General features: G+C 40.4%; 1 protein-coding gene across 1 annotated transcript in view; it reads left to right on the top strand.

Annotated features, from left to right (window-relative positions):
- Positions 1-9,886: 9,886 nt before the first annotated feature.
- sema4bb (sema domain, immunoglobulin domain (Ig), transmembrane domain (TM) and short cytoplasmic domain, (semaphorin) 4Bb) overlaps positions 9,887-24,568 on the top strand; it is a gene marked incomplete at its 5' end in the record, with an annotated part of 30,425 nt that continues 15,743 nt past the window's right edge. Inside the window, 3 exons of the mRNA XM_039796146.1 lie at positions 9,887-9,998; positions 23,752-23,912; positions 24,247-24,309. Of these exons, the coding sequence (XP_039652080.1) occupies positions 9,887-9,998; positions 23,752-23,912; positions 24,247-24,309 (336 nt within the window). The remainder of the gene's footprint in view (positions 9,999-23,751; positions 23,913-24,246; positions 24,310-24,568) is intronic.

Raw genomic sequence — 24,568 nt, forward strand, 5'->3', positions numbered from 1 at the left:
TGGATTTGACGGTGTAATTAGCAGATGAACTGTGATGCTAACACAGCGTGGTCCAGACCTCACAAAGGCCTCTATTGTGCGATTACATGACTGTAAATCTTCAATTCTCCTTTGTCACGCCACAGAGTTTGTTCACAGACTTGACTGACACCATCATCAACCCAGCAGATGAAGGAGATGTTGTGCTGTGTTGTGGCCATTTTCAGCTTTAATAGCAACAGTGTTCCCTATACATCTTGGCTAAAAAGTTACAAGGAGACCAGAGTGGCAGGGAAATAAATGGAATGCTTTTTTTCTTTTCGTCATTAAATTGCCGTATGTAGACCTTTTTTTTTAGAGTCTTAAGCAAGTGAAAATCTATATTTCTCTGTCTCTTATTTTGTTATGTTCCCACTGGAGGCAAAGTGTTTGGCTCTAATCATGAGGATTTCCTGATTGGTCAGCGCACTTCATTAGTCTAAATGGGTCATCAGGTTAAAAGTGTGGAGATCTTTCCAACCCAGAAGCACATAATAAACAAAATGAGGGAATTGTAATCATATATATATATATATATATATATATATATATATATATATATATATATATATATATATATATATATATATATATATATATATATATATATATATATATTTAAATGCAGTTATGAGGAAAATCACTTAAGTGGCTTGCACATCTCTAAAGGTTCCCATAGTTTCTGTAACAGGGCTGTGATCAAGTAGGAAATGATGCCTCCTATCACACTACATTCTGACTGACACACACAGCTCATTATTGACACTTTGCAAGTTTTTCAAGAACCGATCTCCCACTGTTCCCCATCAGGCTTGAATAATTTGAGGCAAGGGCAACTCTGTATCAGAGGGAATAAGGTGACCCCCAGCTCTCCTTTAAGCACTTATCTCCTCTGCCAGCTCTGCTTCACTCGCTCGTTTGAAATGATAATTGCTCCTTCCTGCGTGGTAAAGCTGAGCAGTATGTGCACAAATGTAAAAGGGAGTTAGAATAGTCCTCAGAGCCACTTCAAGCTTGCAATCACTCTTAAAGCGGTGTCACATCGAGCTCCTCAATTCAAGGATGTGTGTGTCTAGCATGTTGGTATAGATGTGACAGAAAGACAAGTCCCGTTGTTAACCTGAAGCTAACGCAGAGGGATGTAGAATCTGAGTTCATCCAAGGGGGTAAGCGAGCGTCTGGCAAGCATAGCTCCCATGGTGCCATTTTGATGCTAACGAGCACTCACCCCCCCCCCCGTTAGCATCCCATTGACTGCCATTCATTTTGACGTCACTTTGACAGCGAAAAACTTTACATCTGAAGTGTTTAAAGACTTTATTTGTCCATTGTTTATTTCTAAAGAAACATGACAATTTATAAAAGGCATTACCTTGTATCTCACATTACGGCTCCGTAGCAGACGTTTTTGTAAAAATAGGCTAACGATTGTGTCATAACCACGCGACTTACTGTCGCATAGTAGAGGAATTGCCGTATAGTACAGGAGAAGCTCGCAGGCAGTTTCGACTTACATTAGCCGTTTAAGTTTAATTACCAATGTTAACTAGCATGTTAGTTAGCAATAATTAGCCTGTCCCTATGTTATCTCCTTACATATACCTACGCTCTCCGTCTCTGCAAGATTGGGAATGATTGAGATTTCTCTTGGCACAGCTACTAGAAGACTTCCAACTTTCAGACAGGTTGCTTACGTCACATCTACGTCGGCAAGATCAGTTGGAGGCTGCGCAGTAACGCTCAGCGCTCACCGGAAAAGTGCTTCTAATATCCTTCACTGGTCTCCGTCCAGAACAACGGGATCTGTTGGTCCATTCTATATATATATATATATATACTGTCTGTGAGTTCATCACAGCATTTAAATGAATGCCTTTGACTCAGAGACACGGGCATGACGGGATCATGGAAACCGTGCACGCAGTGTAGTTAAACTATTAATACGGACCAGTCTGGTAGCTCAGGGTCATGCAAAGCCAATTAGGGTATATTTAATGTCCAGCCTTGTACCTGATTATCATGTGAAAAAGAGGCTTAACGCGAAGAGGCGGAACAGTCAGTCAGTGCGTTAATATGCATTCTTGTAACTTGATTATGAGCAGATTAAGGAAATAATTGGCATGTCACACCTACACCAGGTCATCTTACCTAAAATTGATATCTAAACATACCTTGATTAACTCATTCTTTCAAACTAGTAATAGCTAATAACTGGCTTTTATGTTGCACTGGCAAGCAGTGGAGCTTTCGGTAAGATGCTGTGTACATTCAACAAAATCCAGCACAAACAAAAGTTTGTCTGCTTCCTTTTTTTTTTTCCTTAAAGTTAGCTGCAAGATCACCAATCTTTCTGGACAACGATGCAGATCTAAATCTAGAAGCAGATCAACAAATTCTACACTTTATTTCTAAAATAGCACATTAAACATGCCATCACGGAGTTCTTCTATAGTTTAGTAACAACACTTTGTCTGTCATGCTAAAAAGAAGCTCTGATCCGTATTCACGTTTACCCGACGATAGAACCACCAGTGAGTGAGTCATTTTGGGGTCAAGTGACTGCCTTTAGTTGGGTAGGAAGTTTGATGCCTCTTGAGTAAAATCCTAATTTGTTATACAGTATTTTCCTCTTATTTTGTTGTTTGATTGTCATCATCATTGTATATTTGAATGCACCGGGGACATACCACAGCAGGATGCATTACAGCCAGTCATCAATAGAAAGATGATTCAATAAATAATTAATAAGACATGCAGGAAACGTCTGTATCCTCATATTATCACTCAGGGATCACAGATTTGAATTAATAATTCAGTAAACGCTGTTGCTTTCAATTCTCAGAGACTTTTTTTTTATGTCAAATAAGCTCAGAGTGGCAGATAAAGTAAATAATAGCCACTATCTTAAGATTTCTGCCTTTCTGGACACGAAATATAAAAAAAGCATTCAGAAGTGCATTCAGGTGTTGGTCATTTTAGAATTTTAAAAGGTTTAGAAATTTGCCTTTTTATATTTGCATCACAAAATACTCAGTCTGAAATCTGTCAAGTAGTTTGAGTCTTGTTTTGTAACACCCTTGTTGTAAAGCATTGGAAAAGTGCCAAATTGATGTACTGCGTAGGAACGTATACATTATCAGCTGCTTGCTATCATTTGCATGGAGGAAATGGAGAGGGATACGCTAAATCAATGGCTCTTGATTAGCAGTCAGATCTGTTTTTATTGCTTTTCTTCAAATTTATCTCTTTTCACAGGAAGTTTGCCTTCAGGCATCGGGATCCTGAATCTTTAGTGTGCAGCTGTTCCACATTATAGACCCAAAAGTTGGAGTGTGCTTAAAGGTTTTTATTTTATCCCGGGTTAAAGTCTCTTCTGTTGTGTACTGTTGAGTCCTCGGCTGGTTTCTACCTGCAGGGTAAAAATTATATTGGAGAGACGAAATAAGAAAATGTTTCTCTCTGTGGTTGTATTATATATATTTTTTTGTTTTATATTTTCTTCTTTAACTTAGGAGAAAAGGTGAAAGAATAAAGCAAGCTGCCTTTGCTAAATTCTAATAGTTGTCTTAAGTCCTTTTTACTTTGACATTTAAAAAAAATCTCTATGAAATGTTTACTTTTAGCATTTAATTTCCTGCTCTATATGAATTTGCCTTAAGAAGCAAAAAGCTGGACGGAAAAGATATTTTTGAAGACCTGTGTTGTGTTCAGCTTGTTATGACGAGGCTGTCCATATTAAAAGCTACTCGAAGGCCTCTGTGAGAGGATCTCCTGGAGATTTGTGTCGGATAGACATATTACCTGTAAGCTGCTGTACATTCCTACAATGAGCCATTTTAGCACCAGTGTAGACAGACTCAAGATTTTACAGTTAGTTTATTTTTAACCCAGTCGTGATTTATTTAGGAGTCTACTTTCTTGGTGCTGGGAGCAGTCTGCTCGGCTCAAACCCTCCCTTTTTTTAGGCAGATTGCTCAGTCTTTGTGTGTCTCATTGGCCCTTTGTCAGCTTACTGCTCAATCAAAACACGCATTTCATGGAGCTTTATTAAGTAAAACTGATTTCATGGAGCAGAGGCTCGTTGCTTTTACTGTCTGTTATTTCCAATATTGAAATGTCCTACTGGAGCAGCCGATAACAGCACAGCCCTGCTGCTAGAAAGGATGTTCATCAACTGGACTCAGTTGCTCTTGAGTTTTGTAATTATGATTTTTAACCTCTCTTTTAATGGCATTTGATGACTGTATTTTTAACATATAGCCAGTTCTATCTCCTGGGCATTTCTCTTGGCATCATATACTGTACATTACAGTGTTATACGCAGATTTACAAGTCAAGTGCCACCAGTTAAAGTTTTAATGAGTAATATGTAATGAGTAACTAATTTCATTTTTCTAGTGACATGGCCAACACTGCTTTTAATATACAAGTGAATCCATACAAATTTAACACTTGAGCTGAACTTTGGGACAAGTGAATGAACAGGGACATCAACAAGCTGATGGTATTGAAATTGTACTTAATAAAAGATAATGGCTTTGCAGCTTGTTCTTAGTAATAAATGAACAAACATCTCAAAGTAATTGAATAGACAACAATTGATTTTTGGGAGAATATGGTTTACCGTACCCCCTGCCTTCCCCCTTGTTTGAATTCAAACCAGTCATGCTCTGCCCAGTCAGCTAAGCTATAAGTGAGAATTATAATGGCAGGCACAGCAAGGGGTCTCTGCCTTTGTCAGACACCTACTGAGGTCTTTTCTGCCCAACATAATGGCTCCATGAATCTTCCTGAATAGTAACCAGCACCCATGTTGTTTTTTGGGTCAGGCGTAGAACAAAAATCAACTATAACATTATTGCCAGACAAGGACACATTTTTGACCATAGGGAAACAATTAAGCTTGCTGTTTGCTTATGTTTATATTGGGAGCTCATATATTTTCATTTACAGTCTTACAAAGTCACCCTTAAACCTGGCAAAAAAAAAACAGACACTAAAGTTTCAAATTTGATTGCAGCTGCGCAATTAAATGCAAATGCTTTTCTAGTTCTCTTTCACTTTGGACTTAGATGTACTCATGATACTGTTAATGGATTGGACGTCGGCCTAATCTAGCCTCATGTTGAGTTCTGTGATGGCGCTCTCTCATCACAGGGTCCTGCCCGGCCGCTGATTATCTCCATAAGTGCCTCAGTCTGTGCCAAAGCCTAAATGAGAGACAAGTCACTTTGCAGGGATGAGTTATTGAGAGCTGGGTGCCGATCACAAAGCCCAGCCGTTTTACACAAAGCTAGCCAAATGGTTAGCATTCATGCTGCTCCCTATCTAGTGAACTTGCTGTGACCTGGTCGAGTGTATCGTCCAATGTGTCTGTCACGTCCTTTCTCTCTCTCAACAGATGCAGGTATTAATAGGGAGCCTCGAGGGAGGTTCTAAAGGTTAATGAATCTATAGCCTTAAGCAATATGGCAGCAGATTCACCCTTCATAGATACAAGGAGCAGCAGACCTTCTCCTAGATGAGCAGATGGGTCCTGTGGCTCTGGGCGTAGAAGGGCGCCTGGACTGTAACAGCTCCAATTGAATAGAGCTCTAACCCTATAAGTCCTATAATTGTTGCTTCAAATAAGATCACTTTCTTTGGTCAAGTACTTGATGTCAAATATGATTTAATGCTTATTAATATGTAATACTTTCTCTTCAGATCCATGCTTCGTTGTTCTCCAGGGTGGATTGGTACACTATATGATTAAATTGACTAAAATGCATGTACTTTGTATTTATAAAAAAAAAAAAATAGATTTTCCTCTGGGATGTGGAACATCAATCTTGTCCTCCTCCGGTGCTGGCCTCAGTTATATGCTTCACACCCATGAGTCATCCTGTATTTTGGATTCCCTAGATACCTTGAGTTTGAGTCTGGAACCTCTTCATAACTGACATATTGTTTTCTGTGAGGAGGCACCTGGGAAGTGTTCAAATGCAAGCGACTACAAGTAAGACAGTTACCCAGAGGAACGAAGATGTATTGAGTTTTTTGTAAGACGTAGTTGATGTTGTATCAAAGTTTTACTAAGAAGCTTTGATTATGTCGTACTAGTTACTTCACACCTGAGTACAAGTCTCTCCTGTTTTCATATAGATCATATCTGAGGTATTTTGATATAATACATTTGGCAAATTGCTTAGGGTAATGATTATTGTAGTAATTTGGACCAAATCAATACAACTTTTTAATATGTTTGCCATTTATTCAGATCTGTGAAGTTAACCACCACTTCTCATCTGTTATCTGGTGTCCATAGTGACCATTTATAACCTCTTTTCTAGACAATGTGACCACCAGTCTTTTTGGGCACTGAAAGGTCAATGCAAGAGTGTTGAGATATTTATTTATGCGATACTGCCCCACATAATTAACCAAAAAGTAATTGTAATTTATCAGTGCTAGCAAACACTCCTAACAGCACCCCTCTCTTTTCATTAAAATTTAAAAGAACACAAGTATAAGTGCTGGTAACATGGAGACCTGGGGTGTGCGACACACGCTGGGCTGCCATGCTTGTTGTTGCAGCCTCAGCAGGCATGAGAGGGACCAGCCGAGGAGGCAGGAGATGTTACGGGATCATGGGCGGATAATACAGCCTCCCAGTGACACAGTTAGCTTCAGTGTAGCAGCAGGAACCAAAGCAGGCTGGTAGTGAAGGGAAGAGTGACACAGACACATTGGTCCACTGGTTGAGAGCCAGGGGACGGACAGAGCCAACAGTGTGACAACAGGGCACAGGTGCAGAGATAAAGGGAAAAGGTTTTATTCAGTAAAACTAGTGTAATCTGTCTTGCCATTGCAAAGGTGAGGCAGATGACCCTCCACTTACTTACAAAAATGCCAGTTACTTAGTCATTATGCAAGACAGACAGCTTGCCAGTAAACTACAATCTGTTGCTGCCAGCCATCAAATCAACAAGCCATTTAGTCAGCAAGCTGCTAATTTTGCATGGTGCCAGTGTAGGTGTGTTAGCCAACTAGTCCATCTTTAGTCTTTGCACTGGCAGTTAGCGGGGAGACGGGTTGTTACATTACATGTCATTTAGCTGACGCTTTTATCCAAAGCGACTTATAATTGCTATATATGTCAGAGGTCACACACCTTTGGAGCAACTAGGGGTTAAGTGTCTTGCTCAGGGACACATTGGTTAATGTATCGCAGTGGGAATCGAACCCGGGTCTCTCATATCCACTGCGTCATATCCACTGCGCCATCACCACCCCAAAAATGTTTCTTTATCCTGCACTATGTTGTTGTATGACCAGGTTGATCAGAAGTTTAAAATGGTATTCTCCAGCAGGGCATTGTCTCAGCAGACAATCTGGGGCCACTAACTGACCCGCCGGTTGTCTAGGATTTATTAGCTACCATAAATATTTGAATGAGGTCCTGTGGGAGTTGTTGCAGTGATGCAAGCTCTCGACCAGAGACGCCATGTGCTCTCCAGTGTTTACTTGTAAACGTCACCACCTATGTGGGAGCTCAGGGAGGACACATCCAGCGCTGTCAGGCAATAATGACTAGTGAGTTGTGTGTTTAAATCACAGGAACAGGCTTTGCTGTGTTCACTGACTTAAGTGTCTGTACTCTTAGGATATTGCTAAAATCAAGAGAAGGAAGTAACAGTTTGCACTCCTCATACTTAGGTTTAGAAGGAATTGCCAAATTTATTTAGTAATTTTAGTGATCCACTCACTTCTCATGTTGCACAATCATCAGATCAACATTTGAATTTGTCAACACCAGCAAAACCCTATGACATTCCCATCATCCCCTGTGTGTTTAGTGCTAATTAGCCATTGTTAGCATGTTGACATGCTAAACCACAATGGTTTATATAGTAAACATTACACTCTTTTAAACAGCGTATTAACATTGTCATTGCATGTTAGCATGTTGACATTGGCATTTAATGTACAGCACTGCTGTGCCAATGTAGTCTTTCAGAGCTGTTAGCATGGCTGTTTTAAAGCGGCTATAATACATATTTTAATAACATTGAATCAAAATGACAAAAATCCATTCGTAACAAAGCCACAGATAATTTAGACCTAACTCTGCATTTCTCCTCAGATCTACAGAGCCTTATGGTCTTTTTCAGCTCATTTTCATTTACTGGGTTCTCATACAGTAGTGCCAGAGTTGGTTGTTTTCAGAGAGAAAGCTCGGTACTAAACAGCAGATAGACAAAGTTACCGACTAGCTGGTGAACATGGAACATTTAGCAGTTTAAGAGCCAGACATTTGCCTCAGGTGGCTATAAACATGACTCCAAATGAATGCTAATGTAGTTTTGTATCTATTGGATGTGTTAATAACTGTTAGCTGTTTGCTAACAAGTTCACCATACCAACTTAAAAGGTCAGTGTTGTGTTTACAGCTTGTTTCCACTGCCCCCAAGTGTCCAAAAAAGAAGATGGCTGTGTCTCATGTGACCTTGTTATTTGTATATGCTGTGACTATACAAATCACAACATGTAAATAGGAACATGTTGGCGTTATTTTGTCACTTATTGGGAGCAGTAGGCTAGATGGAGCCGGTTACCTCCAGGATCTGTGCTAAGCTAGCGGAGGGTGCGTCAGACCGAGTTACGACACGCACAGAGATGAAAAGGGTATGTATGGATTTATCTAACTCTGGGGGATGCGGTGAATAATCTAAAGTCCAATAAGTCGGCGTGTTCCTTTTTTAAGAATCATAAACACAATTCTTTAGTTTATTTTAATCATAGAGCTATACAGTTTATGTCCTGTGTTTGTTTAGCAAAGAGGGACGGAGTCGATCTGGGTAGTACCTATTTCAAGTGTTTTCAAGAAAGCCGACCCTTTACTAAATAAAAAATCTCAGCATACATCAACATAACCCCCACCTTATCTGCACACTCACACTGAGGCCAATAAAAGTCAAAGAGCAGATGTGTTCAATGTGCCTCTTTGCGACAAATTACAGAGTTGTCTTGGGAGTCACTGCTCTTTCATTTATTTCTCCACATAGCCACAAAAGTAGAGCCAAGCTGCCATGTTATCTTCTTCGGGATCTCTCACTGATTGTTGACAGCATAATTAAATACAGGGATTAAAAAAGAATCAAACGTGTTTTATCTCGCAGAGAAACTTTGTGGACTGCTGTGCAAATTGGACATTACCTCAGACTTTAAAGTTTGTAAAACCCTTCAAGCTACCATATGATGTGTGTGTTCATGTTAGCTGACTGGTGGTCTGAATGGTCTGTTTAGTTGAGCTTTTCTTTGGCAGTGTGGTGAAAGAGTAAACAGTAAAAGCATAAATATTTGTTTTTTGATCTCAAGGGTTTAGCTGAAGCCATCAGTGTGCTATAGTTATTAAAGTCTCAAGACCAAGAGATGAGACGGGTGATTTTTGGGTCATGAACACATTAACTCTTAAATTCTGGATTTGTTGTTTGCAGTCAAATCCACACCCTCCCCCAAGATGAACCGCAGCCAAATGTATCAGTTCTTACGCTTTTGTAATTGTTGGTTGTAGCATCAGAAGTTGGACATGGATCTGTTATTCTAGCTTGTTTCATCTTTTTTTTTTAAACATGTTCTTGGATCAAACCTAAAGAAAGAACCTCTCTCTCTTCTCTCCACAGATCCAAAATGAATTTTGCTAAATGGCCACTGTTCGGAGCTTAGTGCTGATTCATCGAAGAGCACTATGAGTAGATGACAACAAGCAGCCTTTAATCCAGAAAGGATTCCTCTTCTCTGTGCTAAGAGTCTCTTAACAGAGTGTAAGGACTCTGGGAGTACAAGAATCAAGTCAACCCCCCCGGGGGTTTTGGATAGATCACATAAAGCTGCGACTGTCCACTGTCTTCTGACTGCTGCGCTGCTATTGGCTAGCTGCCTCCAATCACTGATGGCCACTGAGGATGATGTCACACCGCGCATCAGTTTCTCTTACAGTAAGTCATAATAATTACCTGACACGCTTTTGTCATTATTTTTTTTAGCATTGCAATAGACATTCCAGTGTAAAATTTTTATTATTTTTGTATTCTTGACCGCTCACTAAACCCCTCCCTCTAAAAGCAATTGTACAATTATAGCTTAGCAACAGTAACTAGGCACAGCAGGTTTGTCAAGCTTTGGATTTCTAAACCTGCTGAAGCAACGTTTGTGGGGCTCAAAGCACGTTTGGACCAACAAAAGCGGTGGGAGTGTCACTTAAATGGCTCATTTGTGTGACGTCCTGTTGTGCTATTTAACCCCCCAATGTAGCACAAGTAGATTTTATATTTCACAATTATTGTTTTCCGTCAGATCGTTTATAGATTTCGATTCTAACCGCACTTGAAGGCAGCTTCATTTCACGGAGAAAGAGAGAAAGGAAAGAGACGGAACGACTGTTCTTTGTTGTTGCAAGAAGCAGTCAGCGCTTAACACAAACTTGTGAGCAGTTAAGTGGTTGTGATTCGTTTTCACCCTCATAGTCTTTTAAAACTTTCTTGTGGCAGCGATAAAAGCAGTGATGTTTCCTGTTTAGTGTACGGAACTCTCACACCGCCTCTAACTGGACTGACAAGTTCCATGACCGCAGCGTGACGTTGGGTTGCGCTTCTCCAAAGTTGAGTCTCTCTCAACTTTATCACAGTATTGAACGGAAAACGAAACAAAAAAACGAATATTCGAATCCCAAAATTGAAAATCAAATACCTACCCAAAGAACAAATATTTGAGTAGTCGTATATAGGCCTAAACCTTAGCATGTCCAGCTAACTAGCTAGCTAGAAATATTAGTCAAATATCCCTGTCTAATTCATAGTACTAGGACTAACTACTTCCATACTGCAATAAAAAAATATGTCTTTGTTTCATCAAACTTGATCTTTGTTTGATCATCAACAAGTGAGGATGCTGACTTGTTGCCTGGGATATGCAGCTTTAGCCTTAGTCTTTCAGCACAATTTCATGTTCGTAGCTATCAAGTGCTAATTTAAGACTTTTTTTTTCCAGGGTTCTTGTTTTAAAAACAAGCCACCTTGAAAAATAAAAGGTCAACTGGAGATGGCGCTTTCAATTAACTCATGAAGCTAACGTTAGCTTAATTAGCTTGCTTTCTACAGCTGAGAAATCTGCTACAGCACTTACATTTTCATTTTTCGACACAACTGACTGTAGCCTGCTTTTGTCTACGTCTTTATGCAGAGGTAACTTAGGGTGGTGGAGTTTAGCAATCTGTCAATTCCACCCCAAATAACATAATTTAGTTCAATGGTGAACAAAGACAACGTACACAGCTGCAACAAGTGTGAAGCAGCCTTTGCAGCACCGTATTCATAGACCACAAGTGCCTGCAGGCTCACATGTACATGTGCCAACTTGAAAACACCTGAACTACAATAACCACTTCTCAAAAATACATGCAATTATAAGTCTATTCCCTGAAGGTCTGTTTTAATATTAGATGTCACTTTGCACATAATTCCCTGTGTGTGTGTTGTTGTTTTTCACCCTGAGCCTTGACGGAACAATGGGGTAAAATAAGCATGGCATAACACGTGACTCCTCACTTACTCAGTTGAAGAATAAAAAAGTGCTCTGCAGTACATGTAGTTTGCCTTCGTACCTTCACTTGGCTTTTCCTCCATTTCCTTTTGCGTATTGCAACAATTTGTCTCACCAATATAAACTTGTGTTGTCTGGCGAATCCACTGATTGAATGGAAGACCTTTTTTGCACCTGACTTCATCATTGCATATAATTACTCCACACACACACACACACACACACACACACACACTGCATCACTCCTCTTATCATACTGAATGTGAAAGAAGCTTTTGTAATATAAAAACATTGAGCTGTTTTTCACTGTTGGTTCAGCTAACAGCCTTTTTGGTAATTGTTTGATGCATTATGGGAGCTTATGACAAATGAGGGGAAATGGACTGCTTTTCAGGGATGTGTCACGTATAACTTGTTTTTTAACATCCTGTGGTGTAGCTGTTGGAAAAGGACAGTTCACAAATATATTCTGAAAATTAGCTCCCCGGCTCCTACAATGTATTTTTATCCTGTCCTTGTCTCTTTTTAGCAGGCAAATATGCCGACCTAGCAGCAACCAAATAACAGGCTTCTATGGATGTAGCGCTGCGTTGGCTCCTGTAAACACTACCTGTCTGAATTTTAAGTTCCCCCTCTAAAAACAACAATCTGATGCTTGTTTTCTTCACTTCTCATTCAACTTGGTGAGTCGTCGTGCGGTAATTTACATGCACCATCTCAAATTGGCATCACTCGTACCCAAGAACAACCTTTCACATATTGAGCCATTTAACTGGTTTAGCAAAGAACTAAATTGATTAAATTGGCCCAAGGCTGGTTCCCAGCAAGTGAGTGTTTTGCAAACCACTGAGGTTTCTTTTTTTTCCTCCCTTGGTTTGCTCCACTCAGCATTCATAATCTGAATTTCATGTATTTTGACGGCAGCAGTGAGTGATTGAGATTCTCTCAACTGGAGAGCCTAAGCAGTAGTGTGAGACAACATGCTTTTCAGCTGATAATACAGTGTAGAAAATCCTATTTAAATGTCATTGACACTGATTGTAACCTTTTCATTCAGAGTACAGCTTTGCATACATGGGGTCTGCAGCATCACTAACATGCTAAACGTTTCGTATATAAACTATCCTCAATTCAACCCGCACCATTGATGCATTGATGTAAAGCAGGTCCCCGTTTTAAACCTCCATTCTGGTTTGTATAGTGTGTAAGAAAATGGGGACCCGGGCTCTTTTCTTGAGAGAGGACCCTTGCCTCAACATGGCCTTTTTCCTGGAAAGGCGTTCCTTTTTCTTTTTGTCCTCTTTCCCTCTCCTCTCGCTCCTTCCTTCTCTCCTAATGAGCAGGCTAATCTCTCATGTGTAGTGAGTGGAGGGGTTTTATGGTCGCTGCAGTGGGAGAGCCTTGTCTGTTTTTCATTACGGCTCTTGTGCAGAGTGACGGCACAAAGGATCATGGGACTCGAAGCAGCAAGCATCGGTTAGGCATGCGGCATGTATCACTGTTAGTGATCAGAAACTTCTGAGGCAGGATGTTATTGTCTTTCTCCAGATATGAGCTGAGGAGAGGATTTATTTGTCCTCTTTTCTTTTGCTTTCACTTGGAACAAGAAGGAAAAATTCACGTTCTGCACTTAATAAGAACACTTTACATTAATGAGCTGGTTAGAGCGTTTGGCAACCTCTTGATTTTTCTTTTTTTTTTCTTTGCTGTTGTCTGGCTCGACTGCAGAACTGTATTGTATGTCACCCTACTACTGTGATTCTGGTCCCTTTTTTTTAAAGCAACATTTCAACATTTCAGAATGGCTTTGTCCTCCATTCTTATTTTTGTGTAAAAAAAAAAATTGGGTTTAGATGCAACATAACCTTTTGAATATCCTGTGTAGGCTGCATGCCATTTTGTCTCCCCCATGAAGGGACATTTTGAAGAATATGTTGTGTTGAAATCTGTCTTTTTATGGGTTAATTTTAATTTAATCATATATTTAACTAATATAATTATGTAATAATTGACATATTGACAGGTTACCTGGAAGAGAGAAAACATTTTATACACCAAAGCTCACATAAGCCAGATTTCAAACCCACAGCTTCCACAAGTAGGTGTCCTCTGTCAGTTACTATTGTATTATACAAAGACCTTGGCAGTGTGTGGATCGCGGTACAGAAACCGAGGAGGGGCAGCGAGAGGGGGGTCAGGCAAAATGCTCGTGACATGCTCCGATGCCCACCAAAAACCCGCCAAGGACACGCCCTCTGATCCTGAAAGAAAAGCGGTCTGTGGCTTCCAGCAGAGGTGGCACTCACAAGTGCCTGCATATAATGCCATAACAGCCGCAACAATGGAGCATAATTACAGCACATCAACTCCGTCTGTTTCATACGCTTTAATGGCTTCATCACTTGCACGCTCCAGGGAATGTACAGAAAAGTTCAGTCTTCGCAGATTTCGATCAGGAACATTTGATTTGAAGAAAATGGCAAGCAGTGAGGAATAATGGTGTAGCTGTTAATTAAGATGGACAGAGAGGAATGTGAGGTTAAAGAGTGTCATTAGGTAGGCTTTTTGGATTGCTGGGATGCAGTGTAGCTTTGTCAAACTAAAGTGTGTCCACATTACTGTAAAAAAAGAGGAATAAACGAAGCATTTTATTTTTGTTTCTATAAAATTCAGCATAAGGAAGCTCTTATAGGAAGATAATCTGAGATTCACACTTAGTCACTTCATGCGTCGTATGTCGATCGGATAGTTATCCAATCTCAAAAAATCGTGAGTGTGAATGCATCCAAAAGGCACAGGGACTTGTCTAAAATACGTTTACCTAATTATTTGAAGTTTTGGCCACGTTTAACATACAAGTCCAACATTATAACAGTGTAGATATGACAGAAAACACGGAAAAGCATAATATGTCCCCTTTTTAAATGGTTAAAAGCAGTCGTCTCATGCGTCTTTCATTAAAAGTCAGAACTTTCCTGATTCAGTTCCAGTATGTTAATACGCTCCACATGCCTATTATTTCTACTTGTGGGTGTATATCGACTGAGCTGAAGAATTTCATCACACTGTAATCCTGTCTGATTTAAAAATTGCCTTGATCAGTAACGACAACTGACATTCTGCTGTGCGTGCACGTGTAGCACTCATAGATTCATTATAGGAAGCATTCTCCTTATCAATATAAATGACATCTGTTAACGGAGATAGAGTTAAATTTTTTTCAGACTATGTCAGGTCAGAATAACCCTTATGAGCCAAAATACTGTATGTAGGCTAATGCAGCAGGTGTGGAGGTCCTGAGCTCACCAGGCTCCTGATAGCAGGACTACAGAGTGCGTGCGTGTGCGTGAAAAGCCAATAGCAAAGAGCGTAAAACCAATGTGCTTGACCACTTCTCATCCTTACTACTTTAATTCGTGGTGGATGAGTAGAGAGCAGGAGACTTTGTGCGACTCCTGACTGCTTTTCTCATCAAGAGCCTCTCCACACACACACACACACACACACACACACACACACACACACACACACACACACACACACACACACACACACACACACACACACACACACACTGTGATAGCACTTGAAGGACTTTAACACATGCCAGTCCAAAGTGAGTGCACTTATTAAACTGCACACAGCTCCATAGCTCCACTGGTGCCCTAAAAATCGACAAGTGTGCAAGCTAGAAAATGGCAGAAGAGATGTGTCAAAGTGTACTTTGATGAGCTTGTAGCTGTAGCAGAAACCATCTGCAAGCCAACTGGATTTGGATGTTTGCAGTGCCAAAACAAATGCTTTTTTTTTTCTCTTTAAGTCCACTTGGTCAAGCCATAGACTTGTCATTCATCAAGCCAATCTCTTGGTGTGCCTGTGTTTTTTTGTTTTTTTTTTTTTTGTTTTTTTTCTCTGTGTGATTAAGGACATAAGTAAGTAACAAAATAAAAAAAACAGTTTAAGTACTGGAAGGTGGATTAGGAGGTGGAAAGTCCGAAGCTTCCCAATACCTCATTCAATTTTAAATTCTTAAGATTTCAGTTATTACTGGAGCAAACGTTCCTCAACCAGCTCTTTGTCAGAAACACAACAGAGGAGCAACTGGTTTATCTGCTCAAAACATGCAGAAAATTACAGTATTCAGTGATGCATTTTTGACTAACAATCATGTTGGTGCCAACCTCTGTGACAAACCCATTGCATTTTCTGTGGCTTCACAATAAAAGCCACTCGGTGTAGGAAATGTTGAGTTGGCATTAGCAGTATTACTTGAAGGACAATTCCGGCGCAAAATGAACCTAGGGGTTAATAACATTATGTGTACCGAGTCGAACGACAAACGCCGTGTTTGAGCTATGTTACTGGTTACACGTCATTCGTCGTTCGACTGGTCATGACTGCTTTCCCAACATGGCGCCTGCTTGTATACGTGAAGGTACAGTCTTTCTAAACTATCTTTTTTAATAAACTGTCTGTACACTTACAAAGTTCTCAATTCTTCAGTTTACATGTAGGGACCCTCATTATGCTACTGTTGAAGTGTGGTGCTATTTTGAGCCTTGTTAGTGGTATAGAAATAGCGACTTACCTTCTGCCCCGAATACTAGCATTATAAGCTCATCAGCTGTTTGCGCTAGCTTGTTTCAAGCTAGAGACACATTCGATTAGCAAAGTCCCAGAGAGCGGTCGACTCGGTACACATATGTTATTAACCCCTAAGTTCATTTTGCGCCAGAATTGTCCTTTAATAATAATGCTGGTGTGTGTGTGTGTGTGTGTGTGTGTGTGTGTGTGTGTGTGTTTGTGTGTTTGTGTGTTTGTGTGTGTGTTTGTGTGTGTGTGTGTGTGTGTGTGTGTGTGTGTGAGCAATTTGAATCCCATGTTTCCCAAATAAATGCAGACGATAAATGAAAACAAACCGGGTTTGCTTACATTAAATTAATTAATCATAACTTAAACCCCATTAACGCACTTTGTAATGATAGTTTTTGTTTTAGGAAGGCTGAACAAAAGTTGGCAGATTTTTTTATTTTCCTTTTTTTAGAAGCAAATAAATGCATTTTTTTTTTAAATCAGCTTCTGTGTATATCAGATGCCTGTGACATATGTAGGGACCCTCATTATGCTACTGTTGAAGTGTGGTGCTATTTTGAGCCTTGTTAGTGGTATAGAAATAGCGACTTACCTTCTGCCCCGAATACTAGCATTATAAGCTCATCAGCTGTTTGCGCTAGCTTGTTTCAAGCTAGAGACACATTCGATTAGCAAAGTCCCAGAGAGCGGTCGACTCGGTACACATATGTTATTAACCCCTAAGTTCATTTTGCGCCAGAATTGTCCTTTAATAATAATGCTTGTGTGTGTGTGTGTGTGTGTGTGTGTGTGTGTGTGTGTGTGTGTGTGTGTGTGTGTGTGTGTGTGTGTGTGTGTGTGTGTGTGTGTGTGTGTGTGTGTGTGTGTGTGTGTGTGTGTGTGTGTGTGTGTGTGTGTGTGTGTGTGTGTGTGTGTGTGTGTGTGTGTGTGTGAGCAATTTGAATCCCATGTTTCCCAAATAAATGCAGACGATAAATGAAAACAAACCGGGTTTGCTTACATTAAATTAATTAATCATAACTTAAACCCCATTAACGCACTTTGTAATGATAGTTTTTGTTTTAGGAAGGCTGAACAAAAGTTGGCAGATTTTTTTTATTTTCCTTTTTTAGAAGCAAATAAATGCATTTTTTTTTTTTAATCAGCTTCTGTGTATATCAGATGCCTGTGACATATACGGTCTTTAGGGAGAGGGTAGGAGGAGGATGGAGAGAAAGAGATTCATTCCACACATGACGAGCACAGGCACGTCTATTTTGAATTTAGTGTGAGGAAAATAAACAACTATCTGTCTCTCTCGCTCTCTGTTTCAGCCTGTGTTTAAATAACCCACTCAGATACCAGAGTGTCTCTCTGTCTTACCGAGCTAATATCCAGGATTTTGTTAGCTTTCAGCCGTGGTAGACCACTGCGCTCAATCGCTCCGCTGCGTTGAGTGTTGGGTGGGTGCATGCCAATCCAGTGCATAAGGATGACACCTAAAAGCCAATAATTACAGAGCAGAGCATCATGTCTCTGTCAGCCCCTTGTTCTCTGCTTTTAGAGGTATGCAGCATTTTATCCACTGGCCTCATCCTTGGTACATGTGTGTCAGGGAGATCTTTTTTTCTTCAGTGGGTGAAGGGGACGTTTTCCAGTATTTCGGGGCTTTTGCAGTACATGCAACTGTTCGACATTTCCAATATTCGGTCATTTCATGGTTTTCCGTTGATGCCCTGATTCTGAGCCTGCACATGTAACCGTGTGGCACCATTAACACCTTTTTTGCTGCATAATCCTCACACACTGCGAACACTAGACTTACACACTGTCAGGCTCTGGTTATTATCTGCCAGGTGCAGCTGTCTCTCAGTATGATGTCTACATACTTACACACACACTCACTCACACCCAAGTACGAACATAATACACAGCATGTACACACAAAATTGCACCAAAGTCACACCATTATTCCCAGTGATTCAAAACAACACATCACATCTGTGAGCCTTATTGCCATTGGCATTACAGACACTGCAGGTGCCACACTCGTTCTCAAACTGGTTCAGTGCTGTCAGCTTTTATTTACAGTCCAGTAAAGTGTGATTTTCTCTGCTCCAATTCCTCCCTGTCTCAGTCTATATCAGGTTTTGTTGAGTTTTTACTCAATGGACATTCAAATGCGAATTTACCCTTTTTAAATATAACAGAATCCACTCAAGTAGCCCCAGCAATTTCTTTGTTGACAGTTTAATAAAGACTGGGTAAACCATTCATGTTAAGACGGAAAGGAAATATGTGAAGTCTGTTTAAAGTTTTTCCAAACTCCTCCAACCCATTCTACCTCCTCGTCAGAGGTCTGTGTCCTCTAACTGTGCGGACCAACAATGTTTCTGTGCTGACTTGGCTGGCATACTACAGCAGCTCTTGGTTGCCAGTAGTCACCGACAATGAAATAACCATCACTTGGCCCAAATATCACAGGGATCGGTGCTGCGATGGCCTTTGTCAGGAGCTCCTGAGCCGCTATCAAGTCCATTGTCAAATCACGTCAAACAGAGAGCCTTGAAGCTGTGTCAGCTTGCAGAGGGCAGAGATGGATAGTTGTTTGTTTTTTTTGTTTGTTTTTTTAATAAATGTGTCTCGCATGTAAGATAAGCAGAGCTCTGTGTGAGATTAATATCAGCAGTGCCACACTCTCCTCTCTGGGTTTTCTCTGCCTGGCTGCAAACAAACCCCTTTGTCCCTGTTGCCCCCTTGCCTTGTGACTTGGCTCAGGCTGCTTTAGTAAATCTGGGGCATGTTTACGGTCTGCCTTTTAGGAGTGTCTTGGCAGGCGTATACCTACCAAGCAGCCAATTAATCGCGCCAGCCTCAGAGTACTATTAAACCTTAAAAAAATAGGTTGATCCTGCTCCGTTTTCTCTGAAACATGATGCCTGCCAAAGTGCTGGCATGTATTTTATTTCTCAGCGACACTGTGTCTGCTAGCTGGCACCCTCTGGTGATATCTTAGTTACCTCAATGGTGAGTAAGCACACACCAAACACACTCAGCTGCGATGTGAATGAAGGGATTCAGAAGAAATCTTAATTGATGTCACTGTGCTATTTTGGTCTCTCAACACTGATGGAGTTGTTCAGAATATATTTAAATTCTTAATTCAAACATATGACAAGATTTGGAGATACATATAAAAAGATTGTATTAATGTTTCAGGAACATGAATTATTTTGATGATTCATAAGCATTTAACCTCAAGAGCACTCCTTTTTATATCTACACACTACATTACAACCACTTCTAGCATATTTGTCTCACAGTCTATGTGCTTCTATACTACAACATTTCGGGAAATTTGTTTATTCATTTTCTGCCGAAAAGTTAGATGAGGATATTGTTACCACTTATCTATGTACGGTAAATGTAGAGTTACGACCAGCAGCCAGTCAAAGACAAACGCAGTGTGGGTACCAACACCGCCAAAGCTCCCAAATTAAGATGTTATATGTAGTATAAGTGTAAAAATGACTATTTGTGGTTTTAGGGGGGGGCTATGTGCTAATCTTTTTGTTTTCTTCTGCCTGTTATGCAAAAACATTGTGTCTCACAGCACACAAGCACATATTTGAGTCAATGCATTTTGCAGTAGTCCCAGTGAAGCATTTGCATTATCAGTAACACTAGCATCTGTTGGCAGGGAATATAATATACTGTACATATGGAAGATGCGTCTGTAGCTGTTCATTGTGTGTGCACAGATTTAGTCTGATTCGATCACAAACATTTCTGTGATCACAGAGCAGCAGCTCTCGGAAATCCTCTGTGATAACTTAACCACTGAAAAATGGCAAAATTGAATTTCACCTTTATTAATTGCTGATGTGTCAGTGCAGAAAATATATTCAGTTCTTAAATGTTGTTAGTATTGCTTGCAGACCCTGATCTGAACTGAACTGTGCCACTGCACTCTAGTTTGGACCATTGGCCAGTTTCTTTTGCAGCTTGTAGGCTTTCATAACCACAGAGAATTGAGACAAATACACACAGACTGCAAAAAAATCCTGTAGTACCAACTAATTCAGCATGTTAACACTGGCAATAAAGCAGCCATATTGATGGAAGGTGTGATGTGATGAGCATTAGCAGAGGTTGAGGGCTGTGGCTTGGTGACAGCCAACTGATTAAACAGGCGGGTGATGAATGGACCTGGTGCCTGGCTGTGAAATGGCCTGCAGATGCCCGGCATTCTGCTGCAAGCATGTCAAAACGCACAACTGATATGCTGCATTGGAAGGTGCAGAAAAAGTCTCCCAAAAAACCAAACCGCTGTAGATGAGAAAAACGAGAGCGAGAGAATGCCTTGAGTTTCTGTTTGAAATCGCCGCAGCTTGACACAACTGACGTTTGTTACTGGCTTGACCTTCTGCTCTTATCAAAACTCCATCTCAGAGTGCTTTGAAAATAACACTTTCTTCCCTTGTCTGCATGTTTCCTCATAGGTCAACATCTCAATCCAATCTTCCTGGTTACTACAACTCCCACTCAGTATCCTGACCTCAATCCCCACCACCCCCCCCTCCCTCACTCACACACACACACAACCTTCTGCTAAGTAGCCCTGGACTGCTCTCCAAGTAAAAGTTTCAGTTGCTCTCCTCAGCTCGTTATTCCATTGTCTGTCTAAGAGGATGTCACTGTGATTTATGTCAGAGAGTTTTAATATGCTCAGGGAAGGCTGTTTTTGGTTCCAGTGAATGCCCAAAACTCAGGGGAGCTGTGACAGTCGAGGTATGATATGTCCCCCTGTTGAAACGAGGGATAGCACTCCTTTGTCTGCCATCAGCAGGGTCTACTGGGACTGAGTATAGTTCACTTTATGAGCATTTAGGACATTTTTAACAGACGTAATTACCTTGAAATTAAACCTTTTCCTTCTCCACATTAGAAAACATGGATATTTTTTGTGTACTGAATGACAGAAGGAAGTGTTTTTTTTTTATTTTGTATCCACCCTCCCTGGATTTTGATGATAGGCCCTTCTCTTTATTAACTCCATATGTCACATTTTAAACAGAATGATGGCTGTTCTGGAAAGGGCCTTAGATTTGATTTTGGACAAGATGGGGCCTGTGCAGCTGGCTTTCACTCCCATAAGGGGAAAGTGATAATCTGCCAAAAGTGCCTTGAGTGTTAGATGAACCATTTGTTTGTGAGCATATTGGAAAGTTTAAGTCGTGGGTTGTAAACATTTATTGCCGTTTACTAGCTCCATTTGCATTATGGGAGAAAAACGTAATGCTGGTGTCTTTTTGTTACCGTTAGAAGTGTCTAAATTTGAATGCAGTGTGCTGGTTATTCACAAGGGAAATGCTGTAAACGGTTTAACTGCAGCAAATATTAGTGTTGACGACTCCAGATACGAGCCAGTAATCTTATTTGGACAAGCAAATGGAGTCTGTGACCCCCAGCGTTTGTGCTTGGGGAGCACACCGAGTGGGTTTAGTATGTTCGGAATGGGAGGCAATGGATAAACATTTACAAAGATGGTCAAAAACTGCAAAGGGTAAGAAGTATGTATGCAATGGATGCACAACTATTTGATTGCATATATCGGGAATCTTTGGTGACCTGTAGAAGATTTTTGGTCTTGTTGATAGATATCAAGTGATAACATCCACCCATCCCAATCCACATGGACCCCAACTCTGCTGTTGTTTCTCTTAGGATCTCAATAATTCAAGGTCTTGATTAAATCCTGTTTATGACTTCCTGGACTTCCTGGTCATTTAAGCATGTTGTCACGCAGTAAGTAAATCTGAAAAGTGACCAATTGTCAGAGCAATTTCCTGTTACAAAAATCAATCAAAATCTCTTCAAACTCCACTTCACAGTGAAAAACAGTCAAATGAAAAAGAAGCTGCTGCTGCTGATGCCACTGTAGAGCACCCTGTAGATCATCCTGTAGAGCGATGCCAAGTGAAATGCTATAAATGGAGCAATGTGTAAATTGTATCTCTACTTCATCACAAAAACTATTTGAGGCTGCAGGGAAAGGAGCAACATGGGGAAAAAAGTAACTCATTTGACTCGTGGCCCACAGCTAAAGAGATCCATTTGAAGAGGGTTTGCAAGTAGCAGAAAGAGATTTAGATTGGTGTTGAATGGAAGAGGTTTTTTAACCCTGCTGCCAGTGCAGAGCACAGCAAAGAGAGAGCTTGCCAGCACAGGAAAGTGTGGACGTGGCTCACTGGCGTACATGTGACATGTTCTCATGGAGCTACAGTAGCTTCTGGCTGCCGCTGTGCGAGAGGGATAAGCAGAGAGGACAGGAGTGAGGACTGCAGAAATGACAACATGCTCAGTGTGAGGTTCCCCCTTTTGTATCATAAATTGATGTGACTGAGACTCCCCGCTATGTTGTGCTGTAGTTGGATGCTATGTGACGTCTGTCCACTTGTTCTGGTTTCCTGCTAGATTTGTGGCTCTCTGTGAGGCCTTGACAGATTCCCAGATTTCCTTGGAGTACTGAAAGTAGTAAACATGAGTTCAGACGTCATCACCTCTGCGATCGTACATTTGTGATATCAGTAGTAGTAGTAGTAGTAGTAGTAGTAGTAGTAGTAGTAGTAGTAGTAGTATACTAGTAGTAGTAGTAGTAGTAGTAGTAGTAGTAGTAGTGGTAGTGGTAGTGGTGGTGGTGGTAGTAACTTTACGTGGGTATGTGGTAGTCAGTGGTGGTTTTGGAGTTTAATAGGTCCAAGTAGTTCCTGCCTGAATTCAACAAAAACCTCAACTTTAGCAATTTATTTCAAGCGATTTTATGGTTTCAGTTGTGGCATGATTGTTGTTAAGCAGGGACTTTACTTACGTTCTCTTTGCAATGATAATAATGTTTCACTTCTGGTAAATGGAACCAATTGACTGAAAGTGATGACTTCATTACTTGGCTAATTAGCCCCAGCAAATCAGACCCATAGACTTGCATAAGATGCAGTTGTTTGCTATTGGATCTCATATCTCTGCATTGGACAATATCACTGAAAATGGTTGTTCTTTTCTATAGATCTTTTGGTTTTGTAGATGTCTACTTTATAATTCACTTATATTTCACCAATAAAACAAAATTCTCTCATCAGGTTTTCACCTGAGAAAGCTTGAAAACTGTTGTATGCCAGTAACTAGCATATACATTTTATAGCATGTACAGCTTCTTTCTGGTTGGAAATGACTTACTAATCATATACATGTGATGTTTTGTGCATCACCACAAAACCAATCATTTTGGCAGGTATTTTGTATCTAATAACAGGAATAAAATGGATCTTTTTCTATGATGAGATGACATTTTGGAAACCTTAAACACTCCTCAATATACATTTTAAATCCTAGCCATGTGATATGTAAATCATTGCTTGTTTTACTCCCTGCAGAATGCAGAAACAACGTATTATTGTGAGCGTTGGAATCGGGGAACTTTTTGTGTGTTCTTGTACTTCCAGCATCAGGGTATGTACTGTACCAGTCTGTTCTTCTCTGTTCTGTCCTGCAATGTGATGATCTCCTGCCGTTTCCCAGATGCAAAGGAGAGGTCGGCCAAGAGATTCTCTGTGGACGGTGTCTTCAATTACACTTCCTTGTTGCTCAGCCAGGAGGACGACATGCTCTACGTCGGAGCCAGGGAGGCGCTGTTTGCCCTCAGCCTCTCGGACATCAGCAAGACCAAGCTCCAGAAGAACGTGAGTATGACCAAATGCCAAGTGGGTTATCACAGTCAAAATTGCAATGAAGAAGTGGGCCAGCAGATTTACTCTTACTATTATCATGGTTAGAAATGGCAATCAAAGACTAATTTAGGTAATAGTTTTATCTGATTTAATAACTCAGTTAAATACTAGCTTACTTAACTCCATATGTAATTTGTTGCATCACAGGAGGTATTTTTTCTTTGTTTCTATTCCACACACCGGTTCTTTGTATACATTTTGATATTAAAGAAAGAGTCCTCAGTAGAATCAGCATGGTTCCTTGAACTTGGCATGACTTATTCAGGGTTTCTTCTTTTATCTTCAGCTGACGTGGGGCACTCCTGCTGGAAAAAGAGAAGAATGCAGCTTCAAAGGGAAGAACCTGGAGGTGAGTGGCATCTTTTACTGCTTAGGCAAAACGCCAAATAATGAAAGTACTTCAGGAAGATAGAGATGGTTCTTTTATGACAATATCAAGAGCATGGATTTTCTTTCTTTCTTTCTGGTTTGGTCTTTCCTTTCAGTCTTTTTTGGAATCATTTCCCTAGTGTCAGGAGAAGATAAAATGAGCATTGAGTTCTGTGTTGACAAACCTTTCCACCAGTACGAATAGATTCATCAAGTGTGCACGCTCACCAGGGAATTGC

This window comes from Perca fluviatilis, chromosome 3, assembly GCF_010015445.1.
Source record: "Perca fluviatilis chromosome 3, GENO_Pfluv_1.0, whole genome shotgun sequence".
NCBI lineage: Eukaryota > Metazoa > Chordata > Actinopteri > Perciformes > Percidae > Perca > Perca fluviatilis.